The sequence below is a fragment of the Epargyreus clarus genome, unplaced genomic scaffold (assembly GCF_041222505.1).
Source record: "Epargyreus clarus isolate Ecla_fem2 unplaced genomic scaffold, WU_Ecla_fem_2.2 ptg000003l, whole genome shotgun sequence".
NCBI lineage: Eukaryota > Metazoa > Arthropoda > Insecta > Lepidoptera > Hesperiidae > Epargyreus > Epargyreus clarus.
In genome coordinates, this window is record NW_027332211.1 from 6,966,417 (window position 1) to 6,988,839 (window position 22,423).

A 22,423-nucleotide genomic window follows, 5' to 3' on the forward strand; every position below is an offset into this window, starting at 1 on the left:
TTTATATTACGGGGTCGGAAATGGGGGTTTTGCGCACGCGAAGCGTGCGTAAAACGTCCATTTACGCACGCCGTGATATAAAAAGTATTTCCATATAATATACACATTGGATTGAACGCTCAGAAGTCTAATAATTTGTAATTTTGTTTATTACATTCATAGATAAAATATACCCTGACTAAAATAAGATCTAAAAAAAATGTTCATTTCAAATAAATTTAAATCATGGCATTCTGAAATCTGAATTCGAGGAATCCTGAAAGCTACCTAATAATGTTCTAATTTTATAAAATTAATATATTGTAAGGTTACGTAGGACAACGTAATATTTCACTATAAGGTGTAGTGGTAATTCTGGTTAACAAAAAAATATTTGTACATTAACCTAGAATTTAGCCAGATTAAGTTGTTTAGTTGAACATTTGCTTCGTTTTCACAACAGAACATTACCACAACTCTTCATTTGACATTTTTTAAAACAATATTAACATTTTTGTTTATTATTGGCCAGAAACATTTAAGACTAATAACATGAGGGGTTTTATAACATAAACAAAAGAAATAGAAGTTGTTATCAAAATGTATATAGTAGTAGTATCTCACAATTATGACTGAAGAACCTTTCGGAAATGCTCTGGACTTTTATGTCAGAAGGTAATTCAAAACGAAATTGCTTCAAACATTTGAGTAATAAATCAAGCATTTGAACAATAAACAAAAATTTAATTTAATATATAAGTAGCAACAGTTATATACAATGCCAGGTAAAAGTAATAAGTTTTGCCATTTCTAAAAGCCTTGAGTCCTAGAAAAATCGTTTATTATTTTTGAAAGAAAATCCACATTAAAATGTAGTATGTATAGCAGACTGCTAATATCCGCCTACAGTACTTTAATTGATTTATAGAAAATAACTAAAGTAACCATTAAAGCTACATTATAATAAATTATGTTAATTATAGAAAGAATTACAGAGGAATATTATAACACATTATATTCAGTAGATCACGAAGTAACTTAATCTCTTCGTAGGTATTAAGATATTATATCATCATGATAGATCCAGAATTAAATTTTATTGACTTATTTTCTGTATAGTGAGATTAAGCGGGAGGTCGTCTTCGGAGTCTGTGGAGTCCAGCGGCGGCGTGTGGCTCGCTGTCTCACTGGGCTGTCTAGTTCTTTCGCCGACTTGGAATGCCCTACTGGTACTAGCACTTTGCACTGTATTACATAATATATTTGCGTTTTCATTGGAATACAGAGCGTCCGAAGGTTTCTTGCTCTTTATCACACGAACGACACTTTTCAGTCTTCTGCTCTCGTGGCTCCGTCGGCAAGCTTTATGGTGTTGGTCCGAATTCGAAGTTTGCTTTATAAAACTAGATAAACCGCTCGTGCTCGCCGTGGGTTGATCGAAGGTGGTATGCAGTTGGTCTAGTGCAGGGGGTCTCAGTGAACTGGTGGCATCGTTAGTCTTCCGCGACGATTTCACACCCTTACCGGAATCGGATTTACGTTTACTCGACTTGTCAGAATTGCTCGTCGACGCCTTGTCGTCCTTGCGACGGGAGTGCGACGCGCTCCTCTTGCTCCTCTTCTTACTTCTTTCGGAGCTACCTTTTCTCTTGGATTTTCTCTTCGACACCCTCTTCCTCTCCTCCGCGAAGACGCGATAGTCGGTCACCGTGTCGCTGCCGGAGGAGGTCCTGTCCGCCGCGCCGGTCGACAGGGAGGAGTCCCGCGAGCCGGCGGACGGCGCGGCGCGGGAGGGGGAAGGGGAGGGGGAGGTGGAGGAGGACGAGGAGGAGGACGCGGAGGAGGACGAGGAGGAGGGCGAGGAGGACGAGGCGGAGGCGGGCGCGGCGGCGGAGCGCGCGCGGCGGCGGCGGCGCGGCCGCGGCGGCGCGTACGAGCTGTCGCTGTCGCTGTCGGAGGCGCCGCCGCCCGCGCGGTGGCACTTGAGGCTCAGCTTCACGAGCGGCACCGCGCGGCTCTCGGCGGCCTCCGCGCCGTGCGCCGGCTCCGGCGGCGGCGGCTCCTGCACGATCACGTCGCTGTCGGAGCCGAGGAGATCCACGATTTCGGGCGTGCGGTCCTGCGGCGGCTTGATGTATCCGACCACCATGACCTCGTCGTCGTCGTCGGTGTCGGAGTGCGATATCGTTTCGATGGGGATGACGTTGTTGGCGGCGGGGTCCGGGATGTAGTTCTGCGGGTAGACGGGGGCGGGCACGCGGGAGGGCCCGGCGGGCGGCTCGGCGGGCGCGGAGCTGGTGATCATCACTATGTCGGAGTCGACGCTCGCGTCCGATTCGCTGCTCGAGAGCACTTCGTTGATGATCGTCGATACGGTTGAATCTGTGGTGTACTGCACGTTTCGGTCGTAGCCCGTCATGTCGTAGGGCGTCGAGGCGAAGCAGTATAGTTCGTGCAGGAAATGTTCCGTTCTGTCTCCAAAATATCGCCGCATTGCGTCCCTAAATTCGGGAGAGTTAATGTGATGGTGCGGCAGCAACTCCAGGATCCGCGCCATAACATATGTAATGTGTCCTTCATTTTCATTCAATAAATAAACGAGCTCCCTGTTTAGCCACGGCATTAGTCTATGCATTTGTGTGTCATTGTACCTATAAAAATAAGATTTAAAAGATATAAAAAATATTTATTTTAACAATTTATAAAGGGATTTAAGACTTATTCGAACCCCTAATACAGATTGTTTTACTATAATAATTATAAAGTTAAGTTATAACAGATTCTGATTTTTAAAACGACTATAATATGTATAAGGTCGGTCGCTAAAAATTCTCTTTGCACAGTGCGAGCGTTAACGGGCGACCCGCAATACGTAGCTCAACTATTTTTAAGAAACACTAATAAGTCTGTAAACGCCGCTCGCAGCGCATGTAAAACCCTGTCGCGTTGCTTATACTTATACTTTTTAATACAAAAACACGATCTGCGCAAATTTTGGCGGATGCCCTAAGATTTTTTCATGGCAATATTGTCAGGAAGCTACAATATTTTTTTATACTTATCTAAACATATAAATAAAATTGGAGTGTCTGTTTTTAACATTGAAATAACCGCTTTTTACTACATGCATATGAATATACATACGGTACATACACCAAAATAACATTTTTTAAAATTTTTGTCTGTCTGTTTGTCTGTCATCTGGCTAATCTCTGAAATTACTGAACCGATTTTGACGGAATTTTTATTGGCAGGTAGCTGATGTAATAAGGAGTAACTTAGGCTACTTATATTTTAGAACTAGCTGTGCCTCGCGGTTTCACCCGGGTTATTTCTTTTTAACGCGGGTGTAACCGCGGGGCACAGCTAGCACCATATAAGAAGTGGAGTGCGACGGTGTTACCTGTAGAAGGCGGGCGAGCAGTCCCGGTAGCGGCCGGTGAAGTCGGGCAGCGGGCGCGCCCACAGGTTGTGGCGGTACACGGTGCGCCGGAACAGGCTCGGCGAGCGCCGCCGCCGCGACGGCAGCGGGATCACGTTCGCCATCATCGGGTAGTGCTGCAGCAGCAGCTGACGGATCGCGATCGTCTCGTGCCGCGGCAGCGTGAGCGTTGTCCTGCCACCAGAAACACAATTTTTTTAAGTATTTTTTTTTTTATAATGTAGTAGCAGACGAGCGCAGTCCACCTGATGGTAAGTGTTTACTGCCGCCAATGGACATCTGTAATCTACCCTAGATAGGATTAGATATTCCTACCACAGGTGCGCCGCTACCCCTGAGGACTAAGCTAAGGAACACCTCGTAAAAGTATGTCTCCCTTACCACACCCTTCAAACCAGAACACAGCAGCCCTGAGCGCTGCTGTTATAAGGCAGAAATAGGTGTGGCGGCGGTGCCGCCGTAGTCGAAACACAAAGGATTCTACCACATTCAAGTAGGTATGATAAGAGCAAACGAAACTGCAGTCCACCTGATGGTAAATGACCCCTACCACCGGTGGACATCATTCTGTTTAAAGTCCTACTTAACATGCATTACTACTTGTGAGTCCTGAGTAGTTCTCAGGGCACTTCAGATTCAGCCCATTTGATAATAAGTAATAACAGCAGCTGATAAACACACGTTGATCAACCACAAATGGGTTGTTATCCCCATGCAATGTCTTGCAAGAAGTAAGTCGCCTCATTTCTTTACAACTGTTGCGCAGTGTGTATGGTCTAATTTGTAATAACATCTTTATATGTAAGCAAAAGTATATTAACTCTTACACTTACTGAGTAATTATCGCTAAGAATAAAACTACTAAAGCTTTAACTATGAGTTGGGACAAGAAGCTTATTTCATGATATAGACATCAAATAAGAAAGGATGATGGTCAGCACATACAAAGTCATTTGTAACAGCAGGTAAGATTATAAATGTAATGTTTACCTGTATCTAAATGTACGCGACGCAAGGGCGTCAATATCAATGCCCTCATTGAGATCCATGTCTGTCCGTTGTTCAACCATATACTCTTCATACTGGTGGTTTGAACGCACATTGTGAATTATGGATCTGAAGTTCTGCTTGCAAAGCGGACATACTGCTTTAACCTAAAAAAAGAAATAGTTTTACACAAACAGTTTTAGTTTTGCCTATACATCTATTTCTCTTTGATAAGTATGTTCACAACTATATGTTACTAAAATTACTAAAATAAGAGTCATTGAAGTTACATTACTGATTTATATTAATACTTAAGATGATAGACAAATACAATTATGTATTTAGGATATGACATAGAGACTGCTGTACCTAGCATAAATTATAGAAGAAAATTAATAAAAACTGAATTGTCCAGCAGTTTTATATAGGCATTTTACAAGACAATTTATCCATCCTCATAGAGATGGGAACTTTCATGCCTTAAACCTATTGCACCTTCCACTGTTACTCCTTTTTTATTTATATGCATTATACACATATAATAACATTTGTAAATTTAAAAGCAATTATCTGAATTATTAAATATTGAAAAAGCACCCCATGTCCTTCCTTAGGGTCAAAAATATCTCCATGATATTTTCACATTTATAACATTAATAATGCAGTAAAATTTTACATGTAAAATTGCCTTAACAATTCTAACATTTATCAATAAAATAAAATAGTATAAATCAAAAATGGTATTAAGTAAAATTTTTAAGTTAATTTCAAACAAGCTACCAATATTATCAACAAATAATGCAATCAATACTTACTTTACTCCAAGTGAGAAGACATTTAAAACAAAACTGATGGAGACAGGAGTCTGTGAAGGATTTGTTTCTGCAAGTGCCCAGACAGATTGCACAGTTGGGAGGTGGGGAGGCGCGGCCACTGCCCTGTGGGGGGTTCCCATCTTCACTTTTCACACTATTAGTGTTTGAGCCAGCACTGTTCTGTGCTGGGACGGGCACTGTTTCCATTGGGTAGTGTTTTGTTTTTCTGTAAGCATATACATTTTGCAATGTAGTGAATGAATCAACTAGATTACTTACATATACAGGGTGAATTTTTAAAACGGGCCTTCAGGGCCAAATCCGAAACTATAAGGATTAGCGAAAAATGCTGAGAGGAGTTACGAGGCCGATTTTGATAAAAACTAAAACTGCATCATTACTTTTTTAAAATAACTTTTTCCCTAGCCGGGAATCGAACGAGTTCATTTTGAAAAAAAATACACCCTCTATATTATTCCACTATCTGATAGTGTTGCTTATAAGGATCAAAATCTGGGAAGTAATGATAAATGACAAACTAAAGAAAAAGCCTCAATTTTAAGAAAATACATATTTTTTTATATTAATTTGGCAGTTAAGTTCCCGCCATTCATCAATTTAAACATTTCGCGTATTAACAATTTTTTGGCTCAATGTTTCAAATCATTTGAAATGGACGTTTTGTTCTTCAAGAATTTATATTTTTATGTCCGACTTAGTTAAGGTTACTTTTAGGACCATTATAATAGATTTAACTTGCTATGGGCCGAGTATCGTTTAATACAGATGTAAAATTGACAATTTGCGAGAATGTCTTTTTCGAGTCAAATCCGAGTGATAACTAAACAAAGAGATATAGAAAATTATATTTACTGTTGAAACGTAATTATAAACAGCAAACAATAACAATTTACTATTTAATCACTTATCTATTTTTATTAAAAAATAAATCCTAAAAACGGCGGTAATTTACTTGCCAAACTATTACTTAGTCATACTAAGCCGTATGTCACGGTTATAACATCGAATAATTAGTTGATTAACCAACAAATTCTTCAATGGTATGACTTACGTATGTTTCTAAAGAATTACACATAAATCATTTGTTATGTATAATCCTTAAGGATTAGTATGGCAATGTATGGAAAAATATGTATTTTCTTCAAAATTTTCCTTTTCCTTTAATTTGTCACATAACATTACTTCCCAGAATTTGATCCTTATAAGTGACACTATCAGATGGTGGAATAATATAGAGGGTGTATTTTTTTTAAAATGAACTCGTTCGATTCCCGACTAGGGAAAAGATATTTTAAAAAACTAATGATGCAGTTTTAGTTTTTATCAAAATCGGCATCGTAACTCCTTTCAGCATTTTTCGCTAATCCTTATAGTTTCGGATTTGGCCCTGAAGGCCCGTTTTAAAAATTCACCCTGTATATATATATAGACAAATATATATTGCAATAAATCTTCTGTTGCATAACGCTCTATGCAAGAACATATATATCATTTAATCATCAACCTATTGCCATGGCTAGGAAGCCTTTTCTTGTTCCCCGAGAATGAGAAATTATTGTTATTTAATTTAGCCCACCTAAGACATATTGTTAGCCAAGTAGCATTTCATTAGAGATCTCAAAATAGCATAGTTAAAGTATATAAAGTATACTTGGATGGGTAGATGTTAGGGGCACAAAAATTCAAGTGTGCTTCTATGTTTCAAAAGAAACTTTAAACCAACAGTATTTACTTATTTTTTTATAATTTAATTAGCAAACAGCATACAGACCTGAATATTAGTAGAAGTAGTTAGTAGAGGAACATTATTTAATGACAGTACTTAGCTTACCTACATTCCATAATAAAGGAATTTGATTTAAATTTAAATGATTACTGCCCCCATAGACATGTGTAGCTAACTCCACTCCACAGAAAAAGAGTACTGCATGAATCCCTATATAATTGTTGCTAAGGAATGAGATGTTTGCATTATATGTAAGTTAGCCAGCGTCCACACCCTTCCACAAAACTTCTTTATGATAAAAATAGGGGTATGTGGTACCTCCCTTGTTGAACTATGTTTTAACCACATTACTGTTATCATTATAATTCTTAAATCTTATAGATCTCTAGTCTCAAAGGGAATTTGGGAAGCTTGAACCCATTTTGGCACATATCTCATAACTCACTCCACAATAGGCCTCCCCAAGTTGAGCGGAAGGACCCAGTGGTGCACAAAAATTGTACCCACAATTATACATAGAATATTAGACAGGAGACATTAGGAGACAAATATAAAACTTGAATAAAGAATAAATTATATGAATATATCAATTATTTTTCATTCAAATTATTAACTTCATTTTGTATACACTCATATCATCATAACCTTCGAAACCTCAAACCACAACTTTATAACAGCCAACCAACCATCTAGTTGAATTTGTAAATAAAAATAAAAATGTTGGCTATCCCACTTAGCCATAGGTACAGTATGAGAATATGATTAAATTTGACAGATTGATAACACAGCTCAATTATAAATATCAAATCAATAAAGTGCCTTCACATACCTTCCTCGTTAAAAAGCCGAATCACACCTGACAGATAGGTTTGATGAAATTCCATAAACGAAAAAAAACAACTCAGCTCCACAAACGTTAATCAAAATTTACCACGGTGGAAATGAATACCCTATTGAATCAAGTAAATTGGTCACATAACATGTCACAACTTTGAAAATACCACTGAAAATTAGTCATTTTTTACGATAAATCTGGTTTAGACACTAAGGTATCGGTACTAACTCAATTGCATTTCAAGAATTAAATAAGACATCACAAATCACAAATACACAGATGTTTTCCACTCATTTCTTCGATATCATCTAAATCAAGAGAGTACGATAGGGTGTTTTCGACATAAATCTGTATTTCCAGTGGGTCACTTCACTACTCCAGGAATCTGACAAAACAACTTCACAGACAAATAAAATCACCTACTTAAGGACTTACAGAGCCCTCGTATACTTTCATATGCTAATAACGTCGAGTCTAGTCTTTATCTAACGTATACGTTACAACAAGAAATGAAGCCATTAAAGGAAAATGATTTATTTAAAATTTCTACATTGAAAAACTACCAACCTAGTGCGTGATTCTCTTTGACAACCTAAAGCAAAGAGAAGAGGAGTAAGTAGTAGGGATGTGTAAGAAATAATCGATTGTATTTTATAACGACTGATCACCATTGTTTTACTTAAAAATACGATCAATCAACCAATCGATCACGAAGGTGGTTTTTCTGTATGAACATCCTATGGTTCATTTACTAAGTATCAGTAATATTTTACCTTTACCACCACAGAATACGGTCTGTATTCACCACACTCAATATTTCAAAGACGCAGACTATTTTAATATGAAAGATCTATTAAAATCGATTTTTGCACATTTTCTGCACTGCTTTATTTATTTCTTATCTCTTTTCTATCTATAAATTATAAGAAAATCTAATCTAAAAATATCTTTTTCTTTTGCGAAATTTTCCCATTTTCCAAGAGTTCATTAACAAAGAGAAATAGACTAAGCAAAGGGAAAACTCTTATGTCGATGTGGAGATAAAACTATTTTTAATGCAATAAAGTTATTTCAATTAATCGATTTCTGACACAGATTGCCATGTATAGATTTAACTTAACATCGGGTGACTGGCACAAAAAGCAATTATTACTGAAGTTTATAATAATGTATATATTATAATTATAATATAATTATAATTGTAATTGTATTGTTGTCTAATAAAATCAATAAGCATGGAGCGCGTTACCAAATTTCGTTTTAATAATAGAATCTCACGTAAAATATAATAGATTAAGGGGGATTGGGTCGATGGATGGGGGTCTCAAATTAGACCGGGGGCCTAATTCAAATTTCCGCCAGGCCTCCAACGAACTTAGTCCGCCACTCTATAGCATTGTCCCCTCCTTTGCTAAACCTTCGCGACAAGCTGTACGATAGGAAGTCCCCATGGAATATAGCTCTGTGGTCATTCATTCTTGTCAAGTTAAGACTGTCAGTGTCAACTGTCTGACAGAAGTGACAGACAAAGTCAGGTGTCTGAACTGTCAAAAGCGAGAGAATATTTTCTCAAAATACGTATTTATTAAATTTATAGATAACTCTTAAATTGGATATTTAGATTTACCAAAAATGGGAGTCTTGAAAAAGGTAAACATTTTTTATTATACTCAGTACATATCTATATGACGTTACATAACTAGTACATGCTCTATTCACTAAAAATGAAATGGAGTAAAATAGACTAAATAAGTCATTTTGACAATAAATTTTATATATTTAGTTGGAATAAATAATACTCGTAAAAACGCGTGGAGCTGCTAGTTTAAAAATATTTTTCTTTTTCAGACTACAGGCCTGATGGGTCTAGCAGTAGCAACAAATCCGCATCATACTTTGGGTGCGCTCTATGGTAAAATACTCAGAACGCTGCAAAGGATGCCCGAGTCGTCCGCGTATAGAAAATATACCGAACAAATTGTACGCGAGAGAGCCGCTGTTGTACAGCAGGTAGGTACATAATATTATACTTTATTTTAACCTGTACAGGTATAAACTACGTACTGTGTGATCGTACGAGCGTTTGTGTGATCTAGAAAGAGATAATTGATGTATTGTATGAAAAAAAGTGATTTTATAAAGTATAAGATTATAAAGTTTGTTGTTGTTTTTATGTATGTTTACAAATTAACCATTTTTACAGACCAAGGATGTATATGAACTTGAAAACAAAATCAACTGTGGCCAAGCTGAAGAACTTATCATACAGGCTGAAAATGAGTTGAATTTGGCCAGGAAAATGTTGAACTGGAAGCCTTGGGAGCCCCTTATTGCCAAGCCCCCCAAAGGCCAGTGGGACTGGCCACCATCGAAAGCTTAGAAACTGTCTACATACAATAAATAATATAGTGCATTAATAGTAATTTAATTTGTTTATTCTTAGTAGCAGTAGTTAAATAAAGTTGATGTTGTACTAAAGTTCTGTTTAATTTATCAATATAATAGAAATAAAATAATAAACATTTAAATAAAACATTTCTTTATTATTTCAACAAAACTGTTAGAACAGAAAGGGATGTCATTGTCAAGTTTGGGTGGTTAAATAAAGATATTGGTTGGATTTTACATTGAACATCTTATAATTTAATAGTCTTAAATTTTCATTGTTGCCTAAATAAAATTGTCACTTAAGCCCACCACCTGAATACAAAATCTATAAATTAGGTACAACACTTCATCCATATATCTTAGATCCATATATAGTGTTTAAAATAATGTAATAAAATCTTATGTCTTTACAATTCTTATAATACAGAAGGCAAATATTACAAAGTACCCTTATTTCGTTAAATCATTATGCACACAATATATGTTAAAGTTGTATTTATCAATCAGTAACATAATAAATAAACCTGTACATTGTTGGTTATAAAATATAGCTTATTATAGCACTTATTAAATAAGATGAGTCCTCTAAATTACGTAGAATACATTCTAAAAATTTAGTTATTCATTCAATCACCGATATTTACATTAAAGTAATTATGTATAGTTGCAGTCAAGATAAAAAAAATAAACATGGAATATAAAAAGTAGGTATGTTCCAAATTAACATTACATAATTAATATTTTAAAGTTGTATATAGTGAAAGTTTGTTATAAATTGCTGAAATTAATTTAGGTAATCATTATTTTAAAACTCCATCTCCACTGCCTTATAAATATTATTTTTGAACATTACTTCATAAAATTTGTCATATAAATGCATTTAGGATTTGTATTATTTTATCAACTACTGAATAATAAAACTCTTCATCATTATTCAGATTTCTTAAAACTAAGATACCAAGCTCATTAAAGAACTCTGCATCGATATGGCAGGGTTTTAGCTGAAACATGATTGATAATTATTCTTTATATTGTTACTCTTTGGTATGCTTTAGCAGTACCCACAAACTCATTTCCATTTATTCAAAATATATATATGAATTTAAATTTTTATGGACACTTTCGAAAATAAACATCATTACCAATATTACTACTTGATATTATATGTCATTCAAATTTGTGGGAAATTCAAGGCAATTTTAATAATAATATGTATCAAGCATAAAAGTTTTGATTTCAGTAGTTTACATTACATAATTAGATCATCTGGGTATAATATTTTTGGCACATTCTTTCTTTATATGAATTCTTAATTCACAGGAATGTTTAATTACAATAATATGATTATATATTTTAATTATGTGGTTGCATACAACATAACATGATCACAACCATCACAATGAAAAAACTGTGATTAATGACTATAAATTTAATTAAAAAAAATAAGATTTTACATTTTAATATGTTGTTTGTTTGTTACACATTCAGAGTGCTAATCCAAGATCAAATATTTTATTAGTGGCGTACAATAATCCCTTTCCCGTGTTTTCCAATTGAAAAAACGAAATTATCTTATAATTAGAACTAGGCACCACTTACAAAAAAGGAATTTTAATTTTTTAATATATGTGTTTATAATTTTACATTATGATTTGTGCCTTGTATGAAGATAGTTTTGTATCTAGAATTATAGAAAACACATAGTCATTTTCTTTTTAAAATATATGCATATATTTCAGTTGTGCCTTTATTCTCTGTGATGACTTAATAAAATTTGTCAAAAACAATTACTTTATCATAATTAACATTAATATACAACCCCTTAAAAATAATTCAAAGAATTACCTTGCATGCATTCAATTAAAATTTTACTATCAATAATAAAATTTACAATGGTAACTCACTTACAGAACATAATTTTATGTGTAGACATTTGATTATAGGCATAAATATCCAAAAATATATAAGCACATTATTAAAATTAATTTATTTTTCCACAGCAATTAATATATTAGGCTTATGTGTGTACACATAACAAAAAGTTCATTTATAGCAAAAACAATTTACAAAAATTATAAATGCATAAAACCTAATGTCTACAAGTGTAATCCTCACATGCACATCCCAGCACAGTTACCAATGTGGTATATCAAGTATCTTGTGATACAGAATGACATAACTAAGTATTTCATACATTCTTCAACATATTAACCTAAATCTCTATACTGACAAATAAATAACATTATAACATCACTTCTTCTAAATACTGACATCCAACGCAAAAAGATATCCCTTGCTGAGTGGATTACATTGTTAGTTATGTAGATGTAACACCTTTTCTAGCTACGAGGAGGTTTAGTACTGGATGTTTTTTTATATAACTTACTGCTTTTTTGTGTGTTACCATTGTAAAGTCATAACCATTGCACTGCAATATTTTGTCATGCATCCGCAATCCAGATTTTGCGGCCGGACTTCCTTCATGGACCTCTGTTACATAGATACCCTAAAAAATAAAATAATTGAATTGCACAGTATGAATTTAAATACGAATATTGACTAATTTAATAAGCATATGGTTTAAAATAACAATTTTAAGATAAATCGCTTACATTATCAGTGTAGCCCTGAGGGCTCTTGCGAAAGTCTTGATCAATTCCTCCTCCTATTTTAAAACCACATTTCATTACTTCTCGGCCCTCCGAATCCACGCCAGCTTCTTTTTGTAGCGTAATGGGTATCTGTTGAATACAATTTTTAAGCAGAAAAAAATAAGGTAAAACAAAACCAAATTGGGAGTGGTCCTCAAACTTACGCTGAGACACTGCATAGCCGTTCCGGCTTGATGCTGAAATGCCATTTTCGCCATGATTGGTTCTTTTTTTTACAAACTTTTCAAAATAATTATGTTCCTAAGAAAAATACAAAACCCGAAGCACAGTAAATAGAATACAACGATATAAATGTTTTAATTAATGTCTTCTTGCAATAACTTTGACTTTGACAACAATGACAACAGATCAACGAAATGACAAAATCTAAAATGACACAACAGTTACAACGATAAATTGAAAAATATAGATGAAAAAAGTAAATGCATGCATATTTTAATACTTATTTCAACTGAGTGTTCACAAGAACGAACAAAAGAAAGAAATAATATATCGCCCCAGTAAAACTGTCGATCCGCACTCCAGTCTGTGAACATCACTATTGTGCGTTGTTATATTTACTATACTCTTTGGTTATATTGTCATGTATGTTATAATCCGACATAATTGGATGTCAATGTCAGCTGTCATAACTTGTCAACTAATCAACTTGTCATAATTTTACACCAATTCCAATTTCATTCGTCTCGTGATCTTTATTTGGTTTATTTGTGTGGTAGTTTTTATAGTGTATTTTAATTTATATGTCTTATTTCAACTTGAAGGTCGTTCACAATATAAAATTCAAATAAAAGAACGTAAAGTAGTTTATCGTATATTTTTTATACTTTGGAAGAAATTCACCTAAAACACATTATTTACTTACCTAAAAGCTTCTGTTTTTGACTTATCAGTGACTAATTATTATAGTATTAATTATAAAGAGACATATTAAACCTAGACGAGTAATTGAATTATTTAGTACAGTAAGAAACAAAATTACTATTTAAGTTACGAATTGGTTTTCAATATTATTCAATTTGTCCATTATGATTACGCTTATCCAGTTAAACGAAATCATTGTATTATATATTTTATCTTCATTGCAGGTTACCAGCGATACTAATAAACTGACATATAGTAATGCCTGAACAAATTGCAGTAAGTATCAAATTATTTAAAAATTTATGATTACATTTTTAGCATTTTTTTACAATCTATACAGTATATAGCCAGAGTCGAATTTAATTACTTGTAATCATAATGTACCTATTCATATATACTGTCTAACAGTCGCACCTCCTTTTCTATAAATAAATCTTGACTTAGATTTGTTTTTAAATTTTATTATTAAATAACTCATCATTTGTGGTATTGTTACTATTCTTTTATATGTAAACAATGTAATATGGTACTCTAGACACAGCTCTGATGCCTGCTAAGAATGATTTGCAGCTTATTATTTGTTACTGCACTGCGAAAGATTCATTGCACACAGTTAAAAATCCTGTATGTGTTGTCCCAAGCTCCTTCGGTTGTAACAATATAAACATTATTAAAAAAAACATTTATACTATAATTTCTTAATAACAGAGACATCTGAATCAATATAAACAAAGAATATTTTTCCTTTTAATTACCTTGTCTTATTATACTTTTATCAGTTTTGATGATAAATGTTCTCATTTGCTATATTTATTTAATAATATTGAGCAATGATGATTGTGACTCACAACTTCAGGCTTGAAAATTGTATTATTTGTATTTCTAGTATTATTGACTCTATGAGTATTGTTGGTCATCAATAGTTAACCAATAATGTTAACACATTTTACATATCAATAATTTGGAAACACTAATGTGGGATTTTTATTTGTAATAATTGTCTAACATAATTTTAATACTCGTCTGACGTGGTATTGAATTTCTAGTGTTGTTTTCAAATGGAAAGCAATCTGGTACTTTTTTTTAAAATTCAATTTATCGCTATTTGTCAAGTTACTGCTAGTATAAAATAAAAAAAAGTATTACTCTGCTTTATCATGTTAAAAAAGCAGTGTTTAATTCTAAAAGATATGAATTTTTAGCTATATTACTCATTTCTAATCCAAGACATGAAGTACAATATGTGGCAATGTGTAGTACCAATTCTGAAAATCCAATTAATTATTTCAATAAATGAAAAAACACTAGCTGTATTTTCATATTTTTATTTATAATATTTTCCCTACAAACTCATGTAAAATAAACGTAGGTATAGAAGTGCGTGCATCGGCGTGGTTGCGTGCTGAGGGCACATTCGTAAAATTAAACATTAAACTAGTCTTTAAAAGTAGCATGTTATAATTTTAATTGAAAATACTTTACTAGTTTGCCTTTGCAATTAACATTTCTTGACCTAACTGGTTATGAGCTTTGCTCTCCTCGTGTTTGTACATCTAGCTGGATACCCACCTAGTATGTACTCAACCGGCTAAGAGGCAAGAACCTAGATCCTCTGCTGGGCAGCCTTATTAGATATAGAATGACGAGATTTAACTTGTGTCGATACTCGTTAACGTTATCGGTGCATGAAATAACGTAATCGGCGATATTTTTAGCGACATATCTTAATTGTCTATATGCCTGCGTGCTTGTTTATTGTTATGTTTGTACATAGATTAGTAAAGATTACACAAGAAAATATAACCAGTTTTGAGAATTGAAATAGTTGCATAAAAAAGATTTGCCACGTCTCCGTGCTAAAATGTCCCTAAAATATTTGAAATACTTATTTATTTTGTAAATTACAAAGTATTAGTTATTTATTCGTAAATTTACTCTAAAAATGTTATTTATTTGTCAAGAATTAACAAAAAATAACTGACAAATCAGCCGTTTGTGGCTCTATTCAATCTCAAGGCGGCGAAGTATCTTTACTTATCAAAGTGTTTGTAAGTAAATTTTTAGACTCAATGTAATAAGTAAATAATTGTTATAAATTAAATCTTTTTCATTTTATGAGTTTAGTTTATATGATTATATACATTATTAAATATTGCAACACAGATTTATCGAATGAATATACACGAGCATACAGTAATGTTAAGAAATATTATTCATCATTAATTGATTGTTTATAAACAACTACGTGCTATACAACTGTTATGTCTGTTTAAACACGTACATAACATCATCGAACGTAAATAAACATCATCCAGTTCCTACGCCAGGTACTGGGTTCGTTAAGTAAGAGTATGTTCATGCTAAATTTTGGTATATAACTTTATGTGGATACTCTACTAATCCGCATTGAAAACGCTTAGTCTACAGAGATCTCAGTATATACTATCCTCAGCTGTATAGAGAGGTCAGTGCCAAGAAATGAAATATAAAAAATAGGTTGGAGTCCAGATATCGTTAAGACCAATAATGTACAAAACTCAGAGATGATCTTTCAATTACCTATTTACCATCCGGTTGTAAGAACTCCTTGCATTATAAGTGACCAATACACATTTTTTTCCATACTCCGTTATTTGTGCTCTCTTGGGACCCTTAGTGGGACTCGCAGCATATCAGCGTTGTGCCTTGTGTGCAGTGTGTTACATAAGAAAAAGCCATAAAATTATGTTGTTATTGTGATGCTTAATTTACGCTGTTAAAGCAAACAAATGATAAGAAAAATATTATATAAAAGTAATACTTGCTTGAATGAAATTATTAAAGAATAAGCTAAGGGCGTAAATAGCTCAGTCTGAATACACTCTTACATCGGGTATTGTCAATTAGCTTCGGCCAATGGAAATGTATGCCGAGTATCATTTAACTACATGATGTACATAGCTCAATTAACACAACATGATGCATTAGTTAGAAGCGACTTGTTGGAGTAGGTACTTCAAGGCAATCACGAATCTACCTTCGCTCGACAAGGAGAAGTCACGATAACGTTAATACTTTTAATCTATCTTTGTGATAAGAAACCCGTTCGTTTTACTTTTAACCCACCCATTATCTTTTTTTTCGCATTGTATTTGTTCATGTCGTACGTGTTAATGAAAACGACGAATTGAGAAGTGTGTTGTGTGATTATTTATTTTATTATGCAATAATTAGGAGTACCGTCACGTCACACTGATTACATTTTTCAAATCGCTTCGTTATTATCTTTTGTTATCCGGTGATTTACTACCATTGTCAATGTTGTCCTTATCTTTTTCTATCAATGTCACGAAACAAATAGGTATACATCAACACGTTTGTTTACAAAATAATAAACTGTTTTTCAGATGGGCCTTCAGCTGAAATGGGGTATAGCCGGGGTCGGTATGATCAGCCACGACTTCCTGACAGCGCTGGCGACCCTGCCGGCTGAACAGCACAAGGTCGTGGCGATCGCCGGGAAAGACCTAGAGCGCGTGCACAGATTGGCCACGCTCCACAATGTCGGCACAGCTTACGAAGGCTACGAATCACTCGCGCAAGACAATTCAATAGGTAATAAAATAATTTCATATCATATTGAACAGTCACGCCATTAGAAAAACATTAACCACATGCAATATGCTTCAGCATGGCCTGCCAGATTGTTCTTCATTCACGCTGTAATATTCGCTGTAACTACCTACTAATCGCATGCTTCTCTTATAATTTATTTTACTTCATACTAGACGTATTATTTTTTCTTTACAGACATTGTTTTCGTCAGTGTCCTTAATTTACAACACTATGACATAACTAAATCAATGTTAGAGAACGGCAAACACGTATTATGTGAAAAGCCGATGGGGATGACCTACAAACAGACTAAATCCCTAGTCGATTTGGCGCGCGAAAAGAAACTCTTCCTCCTTGAGGGGATGTGGTCGAGGTTCTTTCCTGCTTACGACGCTTTGGATAAGCACATAGCCGCGGGTGGGCTCGGAGACATCTATCACATTAACATTCAATTCGGGGTCGAAATTAACGACATAGAGAGAAATCTGTAAGATATTTATTCACTCATATATTATTTCTTCTTTTAAGTTCCGTCATACTTTATTACCCTGGTGTTCAGTTAGTTAATTAGTTCTACTTCATCAATATATGTTAGCTGTACGTAGAACATATTATGTTCGTTGTGTAAGTTTCTAATGAATACGATGACATATAGTTATGCGTACATTAATATAATATTTTAGTCTATTATAGTTCGACTGTGACGTTACCACCGCCAAGCCTATAACTAACTTAAATCATTAGTATTAGTGTTGTTTTTTCAATATCTACATTGAAATAGTAAACGAGCAATCAGCGTACATTTTTGAAGTGATCAATTACTCGTATAAAATTGAAGAGTTCCGGATGCGTCACTACTCCTGAGGATTAAGAGGGTCGCCTCAGATGTAAGTCAGCTTTCATCGCAAGAGCAAGAGCTGTTTCATGCTAGAAATAGGTGTGGCGGTGGTATCGATCCGGTTGAACCATAGATGGCTTCTTCTTCATAACTAAACACCTTGTGAAGTGGTGGTAGTTGTATTGACATTCATAAAGTGCTCTGTAACGAACCTATTTTGAATTAAAAAAAATATTTGATTGAAGGGTACGGTATTCAAGTCTCACTTGAAGCATTTAAAATATTCTCAGGCGTAACACTGTATTTGAGACTAGTTCGGCTGGACTCCTATTTTAAGCAGAGAATGAGTCCGTTTACTACGAACTGGTTACATATATTTTATTGAGGTAATTTTAGTGTGTTCACCAATTAACGTTGTAGAATGAAGGATATGGGCGGCGGCGCGGTGCTCGACCTCGGAGTGTACATGTTGCAGCTCATACAGTTCGTGTACAAGGAGCCGCCCACAGACCTGATGTGCACGGGCCATTGGACGAAGCTGGGCGTCGACGAGTCCATATCCTGTGCGCTCAAATACAAGGAAGGCAGAACCGCCACTCTGTCAGCGCACACTCGCGCCACCATGACCAATAAGGCGGAGATAACGGGCACTAAAGGAACTATTACTGTGAGTTATTAATTTTAGATACACAAAAATGTAAATAAATATTTGTGTACTAGCTTTGCTTAGAATATGTAGGTTTCCAGTTTATTAAAATTGCTTGTAAGCTATTTAAGTTTTGTAGAATCGAAGCCAAGTTCGTGATCATCAGGGCCTAATTTTGCGTCCTGCGTAACTTATGAAATTTTCTAAGATGTGTTAAACAGTTGAGCTTTTCATTTGGAGGTTGCTAGGTAGAAATAATAATAAGACGTCCAGTTCTGATATAGTCAATTTGTAATAAGTCTCAGATAGGGTGACTTGAGATAGTTACTTTCGGCATATAGTAAGCTTGTTTGTTTACTTGTTGCTTGTAATGAAAGGAATTTCCGTATTTAAACCAAATGAAACGTTATTTTTTAAACAGACATGAAATGTGTCTGAGTGTGTTTTAACTTCATGGGAACGATTTCATGATAGAGCAGGAGCTTTAGACGAGAATATTACAAATTTGTAATAAATAGCATTTGCTAATGCTATTTATTCCAAATTACTAATGCTCTTGTATTACTGAATACTTTCTGTATCTAATAAATACATTAAACTGGCTCCGTCACTGAAATTTCGGATTGCTTTTGAAGATTATTCTTTGTTTTATTAAGTACTAGCTGACCCGGCAAACATTGTACCGCCTCAAAATCTATTTATCAAATATATTTCATATAGAATATAGCCTATGTTACTCGTGGATAATGTAGCTTTCGAATGATGAAAGAATTTTTAAAATCGGTCCAGTAGTTTTTGAGTCTATTCATTACAATCAAACAAACAAAGTTTCCCTCTTTATAATATTAGTGTAGATAAAATATTCCTTATGAGTTTACAATAGTATTGTATTTCTACTGTATTATATTTATAGTGTGATTGATAATTTTGTGGTTTCATTATTTTAAATAACGTAGAAGGAAAATAATATATGTTTTGAGAGAACCTAATGATAAGTGGTTCATATACACACAACACAGAAATTCTGATGTTTATTTATGCAGGGTGAATTTTTCAAATTAGCCTTCAGGGACAAATCAGAAATTATAAGGATTAGCGAAAAATGCTGAAAGGAGTCAAGAGGCTAATATTGATCAACACTAAAACTGCATAATTAGTTTTTTTTTAAATATCTTTGTCCCTAGCCGAAAATCGAACGAATTCATTTTGAAACAAAAATACACTCCTTGTATTTATTCCACTACCGGGGAGTGTCACTTATAAGGAGCAAATTCTGAGAAATAATGATACATGACAAACTAAAGAAAAAGTCTTAATATTAAGAAATTTGCTTTACTACTTAAATAATTATGTAAATTAATAAATAATTATTTCAGTTGGACTACTTCTGGTGCCCCACAACGCTGCACATATCGGCGGCTAACAGCACCGAGTGGACATTGCCCAAGGGGAAATACAAATTCCACTTCCACAACAGCGCAGGACTCAGTTACCAGATACAGGAATGCTGGGACTGCATCAACAAAGGTATTCTTATTATGTTTTAACTGTATAAATTTTAGGTATTAGGTATTATTTCGCACGTAGGCTAAAGCACTGGTCGATTATATTCGATTTATTTGCTATTTTAATCGTAAATATCGCAGTTCTAGCGAAACGTGTTGTGAAAACTGATGATATTATATTACACTGACACTACAGAAGACTGATTAATGGATTGTTCTGCTTTTTATCATACCTATAGCGATATTCGTACTAAACATACTTACCTATGTCCGAAATGTAATGATGATTTTTTTATTCATCATTAATTGATGATGATTGATTATTGATATATTTCCAGGTTTGCTAGAAAGTCCGAAGATGACTTTAGACGAGAGTGTGCTGATGGCCAAGTTGGCTGACACCATGCGCGCTCAGCTCGGCGTACTCGAAGCGCCTCTGTAACCTCCTCGCCACAAATTGCACGATGCCAGTAATATTTATAATACATGGCTGCTGTCACCAGGTTTGTTTACTAGAGAACTTGGCTGCACGGTGCCGTGCGTCTAGATAGGTAACAAGTTAAAATGTACAACGATGTTAGTTTAAAATTATTCTTGCTTGTTTGTAAAACACTTTGCACAATTAGAGCACAATCATTTTAGGTATGAAATGTAATGTTATTTAAGAAAGTAACGAGTACCCTCACAAATGATGAGCGTAAAATATATTCCCACCTTTCATTTTATGAATAGGCGCGTGCTTCGTCTATGTCTAATTATAATTTCAACAAGGCTAGAAATGTGTGAATAGGGTTTAGAACAATCGTACTTATTTTTATAAATAATTTATAGATTCCCATACCAAACTATTTTAGTTGCATATATAGGTACAAATATTGAAAACTGAATAACGAATCCATTTTTATAGAAGATTTATACCAATAAATTTAAGGCAAACCTGAACCAATTTTTATCCGCTATAAAAAAACGAAACCTTTTTAATGTTAGTGATTTTTAATAGTTATGATTATAATTTTATTTTAGATTAGCGAATGCCCAGTGATAGCAAAATTAGGAAAAAATATTTAATCCTGTTATTACGTGTGAGTTGACACTTATGTGAATATTTAAATGTGATGTGTAATTGTGGCCTACTTATTTATACGTTAACTAATAAAATTCAGTATTTATTTACCTCAACTAACTGTGATTAAAGTGTGTTGTGACACATGTTGTTTATGACGTTCAATATACTTTATAATATACTAAATGCGTATTATTTCGTCTAAAACTTTGGAAACACTTTCCTATATGATGAGTATCAAGATCGATAGTGTCGATAAACTCTGTTTTATTTGCATTTAATGCAGGACGTATCACTTTGTCGCTAATTATTATTTTTTAATTCCGAAATGATATTTTTTACATGATATTAATAAAAAAAATCTTGGTTAAGTACCTATATTCTATGTTACCTTACACTTTGACCATTTCCTTACAATGGTGGTAACTTAACACAAAGTGGATTGCGTAACGTAGTAAGGGAGTTTAGTTTGGTTTCTGTTAATACTCGTATATATATAGCTTAATTAAATGATTAGCAATTATCATAGAATATTATCTCTCTGTATAATAGATTTACGCAACGAACACGTGTACTACATTATCCTCGCGCATTATGATAATGTATGTATACTAATAAATTAGCAATTATCAATGTAGAATATAGTTGGTATATATCTATGATTTTTAAGAATTATGAATAGCAATGTAGACAAATGAATATTATGAATCATTCAGGTATGATACATATTAAGTTATTTGTTTAATCACTCGTATTACCAACGCTCATCCATTATATAACGTTTTAAAACGTAAAAGATTACGTTTTAAAATGTTATATAATGGATGAGCGTTGAGGATGTATGAAAATTACCATTATGGCTCAGTGCAGATTATCGGATTATTCAGATGTCTGACGCTAATTGCCTCAAACGCTTGAATACTGGGATGGAATTGGATATTGGTATATAAATAAAGACGAGATTGTATAAAGCAAAAACAAAATATATTTATAATAATAAAAATGAGATACAGATATTATAACAAGAGTAGGTATACGAGTCGTATAT

General features: G+C 34.1%; 4 protein-coding genes across 7 annotated transcripts; 2 read left to right on the top strand and 2 right to left on the bottom strand.

Moving 5' to 3' along the window:
* Positions 1-977: 977 nt before the first annotated feature.
* Positions 978-8,478, bottom strand: LOC140751970 (uncharacterized). Of its 2 annotated transcripts, none has more exons than XM_073086113.1 (5): positions 8,373-8,478; positions 5,224-5,449; positions 4,412-4,575; positions 3,383-3,595; positions 978-2,630 (listed from the first exon to the last, which is right to left on the bottom strand). In XM_073086113.1, the coding sequence occupies exons 1-5, from the start codon at positions 8,474-8,476 to the stop codon at positions 1,076-1,078; spliced, it is 2,262 nt and encodes a 753-aa protein (XP_072942214.1). In that variant the 5' UTR covers positions 8,477-8,478; the 3' UTR covers positions 978-1,075. The 2 variants fall into 2 exon arrangements, with proteins under 2 accessions (XP_072942214.1, XP_072942225.1); XM_073086124.1 differs by having other exon boundaries at positions 7,800-8,412.
* An 832-nt stretch (positions 8,479-9,310) lies between these two features.
* ND-13B (NADH dehydrogenase (ubiquinone) subunit ND-13B) lies at positions 9,311-10,283 on the top strand. Its single transcript, XM_073086176.1, has 3 exons — positions 9,311-9,455; positions 9,654-9,815; positions 10,009-10,283. The coding sequence occupies exons 1-3, from the start codon at positions 9,438-9,440 to the stop codon at positions 10,183-10,185; spliced, it is 357 nt and encodes a 118-aa protein (XP_072942277.1). The 5' UTR covers positions 9,311-9,437; the 3' UTR covers positions 10,186-10,283.
* Positions 10,284-10,327: 44 nt separating this feature from the next.
* LOC140751993 (tax1-binding protein 3 homolog) lies at positions 10,328-13,220 on the bottom strand. Its single transcript, XM_073086165.1, has 3 exons — positions 13,009-13,220; positions 12,806-12,934; positions 10,328-12,699 (listed from the first exon to the last, which is right to left on the bottom strand). The coding sequence occupies exons 1-3, from the start codon at positions 13,060-13,062 to the stop codon at positions 12,511-12,513; spliced, it is 372 nt and encodes a 123-aa protein (XP_072942266.1). The 5' UTR covers positions 13,063-13,220; the 3' UTR covers positions 10,328-12,510.
* A 301-nt stretch (positions 13,221-13,521) lies between these two features.
* On the top strand, positions 13,522-21,653 carry LOC140751978 (trans-1,2-dihydrobenzene-1,2-diol dehydrogenase). 3 transcript variants are annotated; one of them, XM_073086136.1, is made up of 6 exons: positions 13,522-14,005; positions 17,116-17,323; positions 17,519-17,810; positions 18,582-18,828; positions 20,184-20,334; positions 20,651-21,652. In XM_073086136.1, the coding sequence occupies exons 1-6, from the start codon at positions 13,988-13,990 to the stop codon at positions 20,752-20,754; spliced, it is 1,020 nt and encodes a 339-aa protein (XP_072942237.1). In that variant the 5' UTR covers positions 13,522-13,987; the 3' UTR covers positions 20,755-21,652. The 3 variants fall into 3 exon arrangements, with proteins under 3 accessions (XP_072942237.1, XP_072942248.1, XP_072942254.1); XM_073086147.1 differs by lacking the exon at positions 13,522-14,005 and adding an exon at positions 16,512-16,775 and having other exon boundaries at positions 20,651-21,653; XM_073086153.1 differs by lacking the exon at positions 13,522-14,005 and adding an exon at positions 16,796-16,902 and having other exon boundaries at positions 20,651-21,653.
* The last annotated feature ends 770 nt before the right edge of the window (positions 21,654-22,423 follow it).

Excerpts from the sequence above, each read along its gene's own strand:
- LOC140751978 (XM_073086136.1), top strand. Across the intron at positions 17,324-17,518 it reads CGCGCAAGACAATTCAATAG|ACATTGTTTTCGTCAGTGTC; the intron begins GTAATAAAATAA and ends TTTTCTTTACAG. Across the intron at positions 18,829-20,183 it reads GCACTAAAGGAACTATTACT|TTGGACTACTTCTGGTGCCC; the intron begins GTGAGTTATTAA and ends TAATTATTTCAG.
- LOC140751993 (XM_073086165.1), bottom strand. The coding sequence starts at position 13,062 with ATGGCGAAAATGGCATTTCAGCATCAAGCCGGAACGGCTATGCAGTGT. Across the intron at positions 12,935-13,008 it reads CGGCTATGCAGTGTCTCAGC|ATACCCATTACGCTACAAAA; the intron begins GTAAGTTTGAGG and ends TGTATTCAACAG. Across the intron at positions 12,700-12,805 it reads CTCAGGGCTACACTGATAAT|GGTATCTATGTAACAGAGGT; the intron begins GTAAGCGATTTA and ends TTTATTTTTTAG.
- LOC140751970 (XM_073086113.1), bottom strand. The coding sequence starts at position 8,476 with ATGGTGATCAGTCGTTATAAAATACAATCGATTATTTCTTACACATCC. Across the intron at positions 5,450-8,372 it reads CAAAGAGAATCACGCACTAG|AAAAACAAAACACTACCCAA; the intron begins GTTGGTAGTTTT and ends ATATGCTTACAG. Across the intron at positions 2,631-3,382 it reads TGCTCGCCCGCCTTCTACAG|GTACAATGACACACAAATGC; the intron begins GTAACACCGTCG and ends TTATTTTTATAG.
- ND-13B (XM_073086176.1), top strand. Across the intron at positions 9,816-10,008 it reads GAGCCGCTGTTGTACAGCAG|ACCAAGGATGTATATGAACT; the intron begins GTAGGTACATAA and ends CCATTTTTACAG.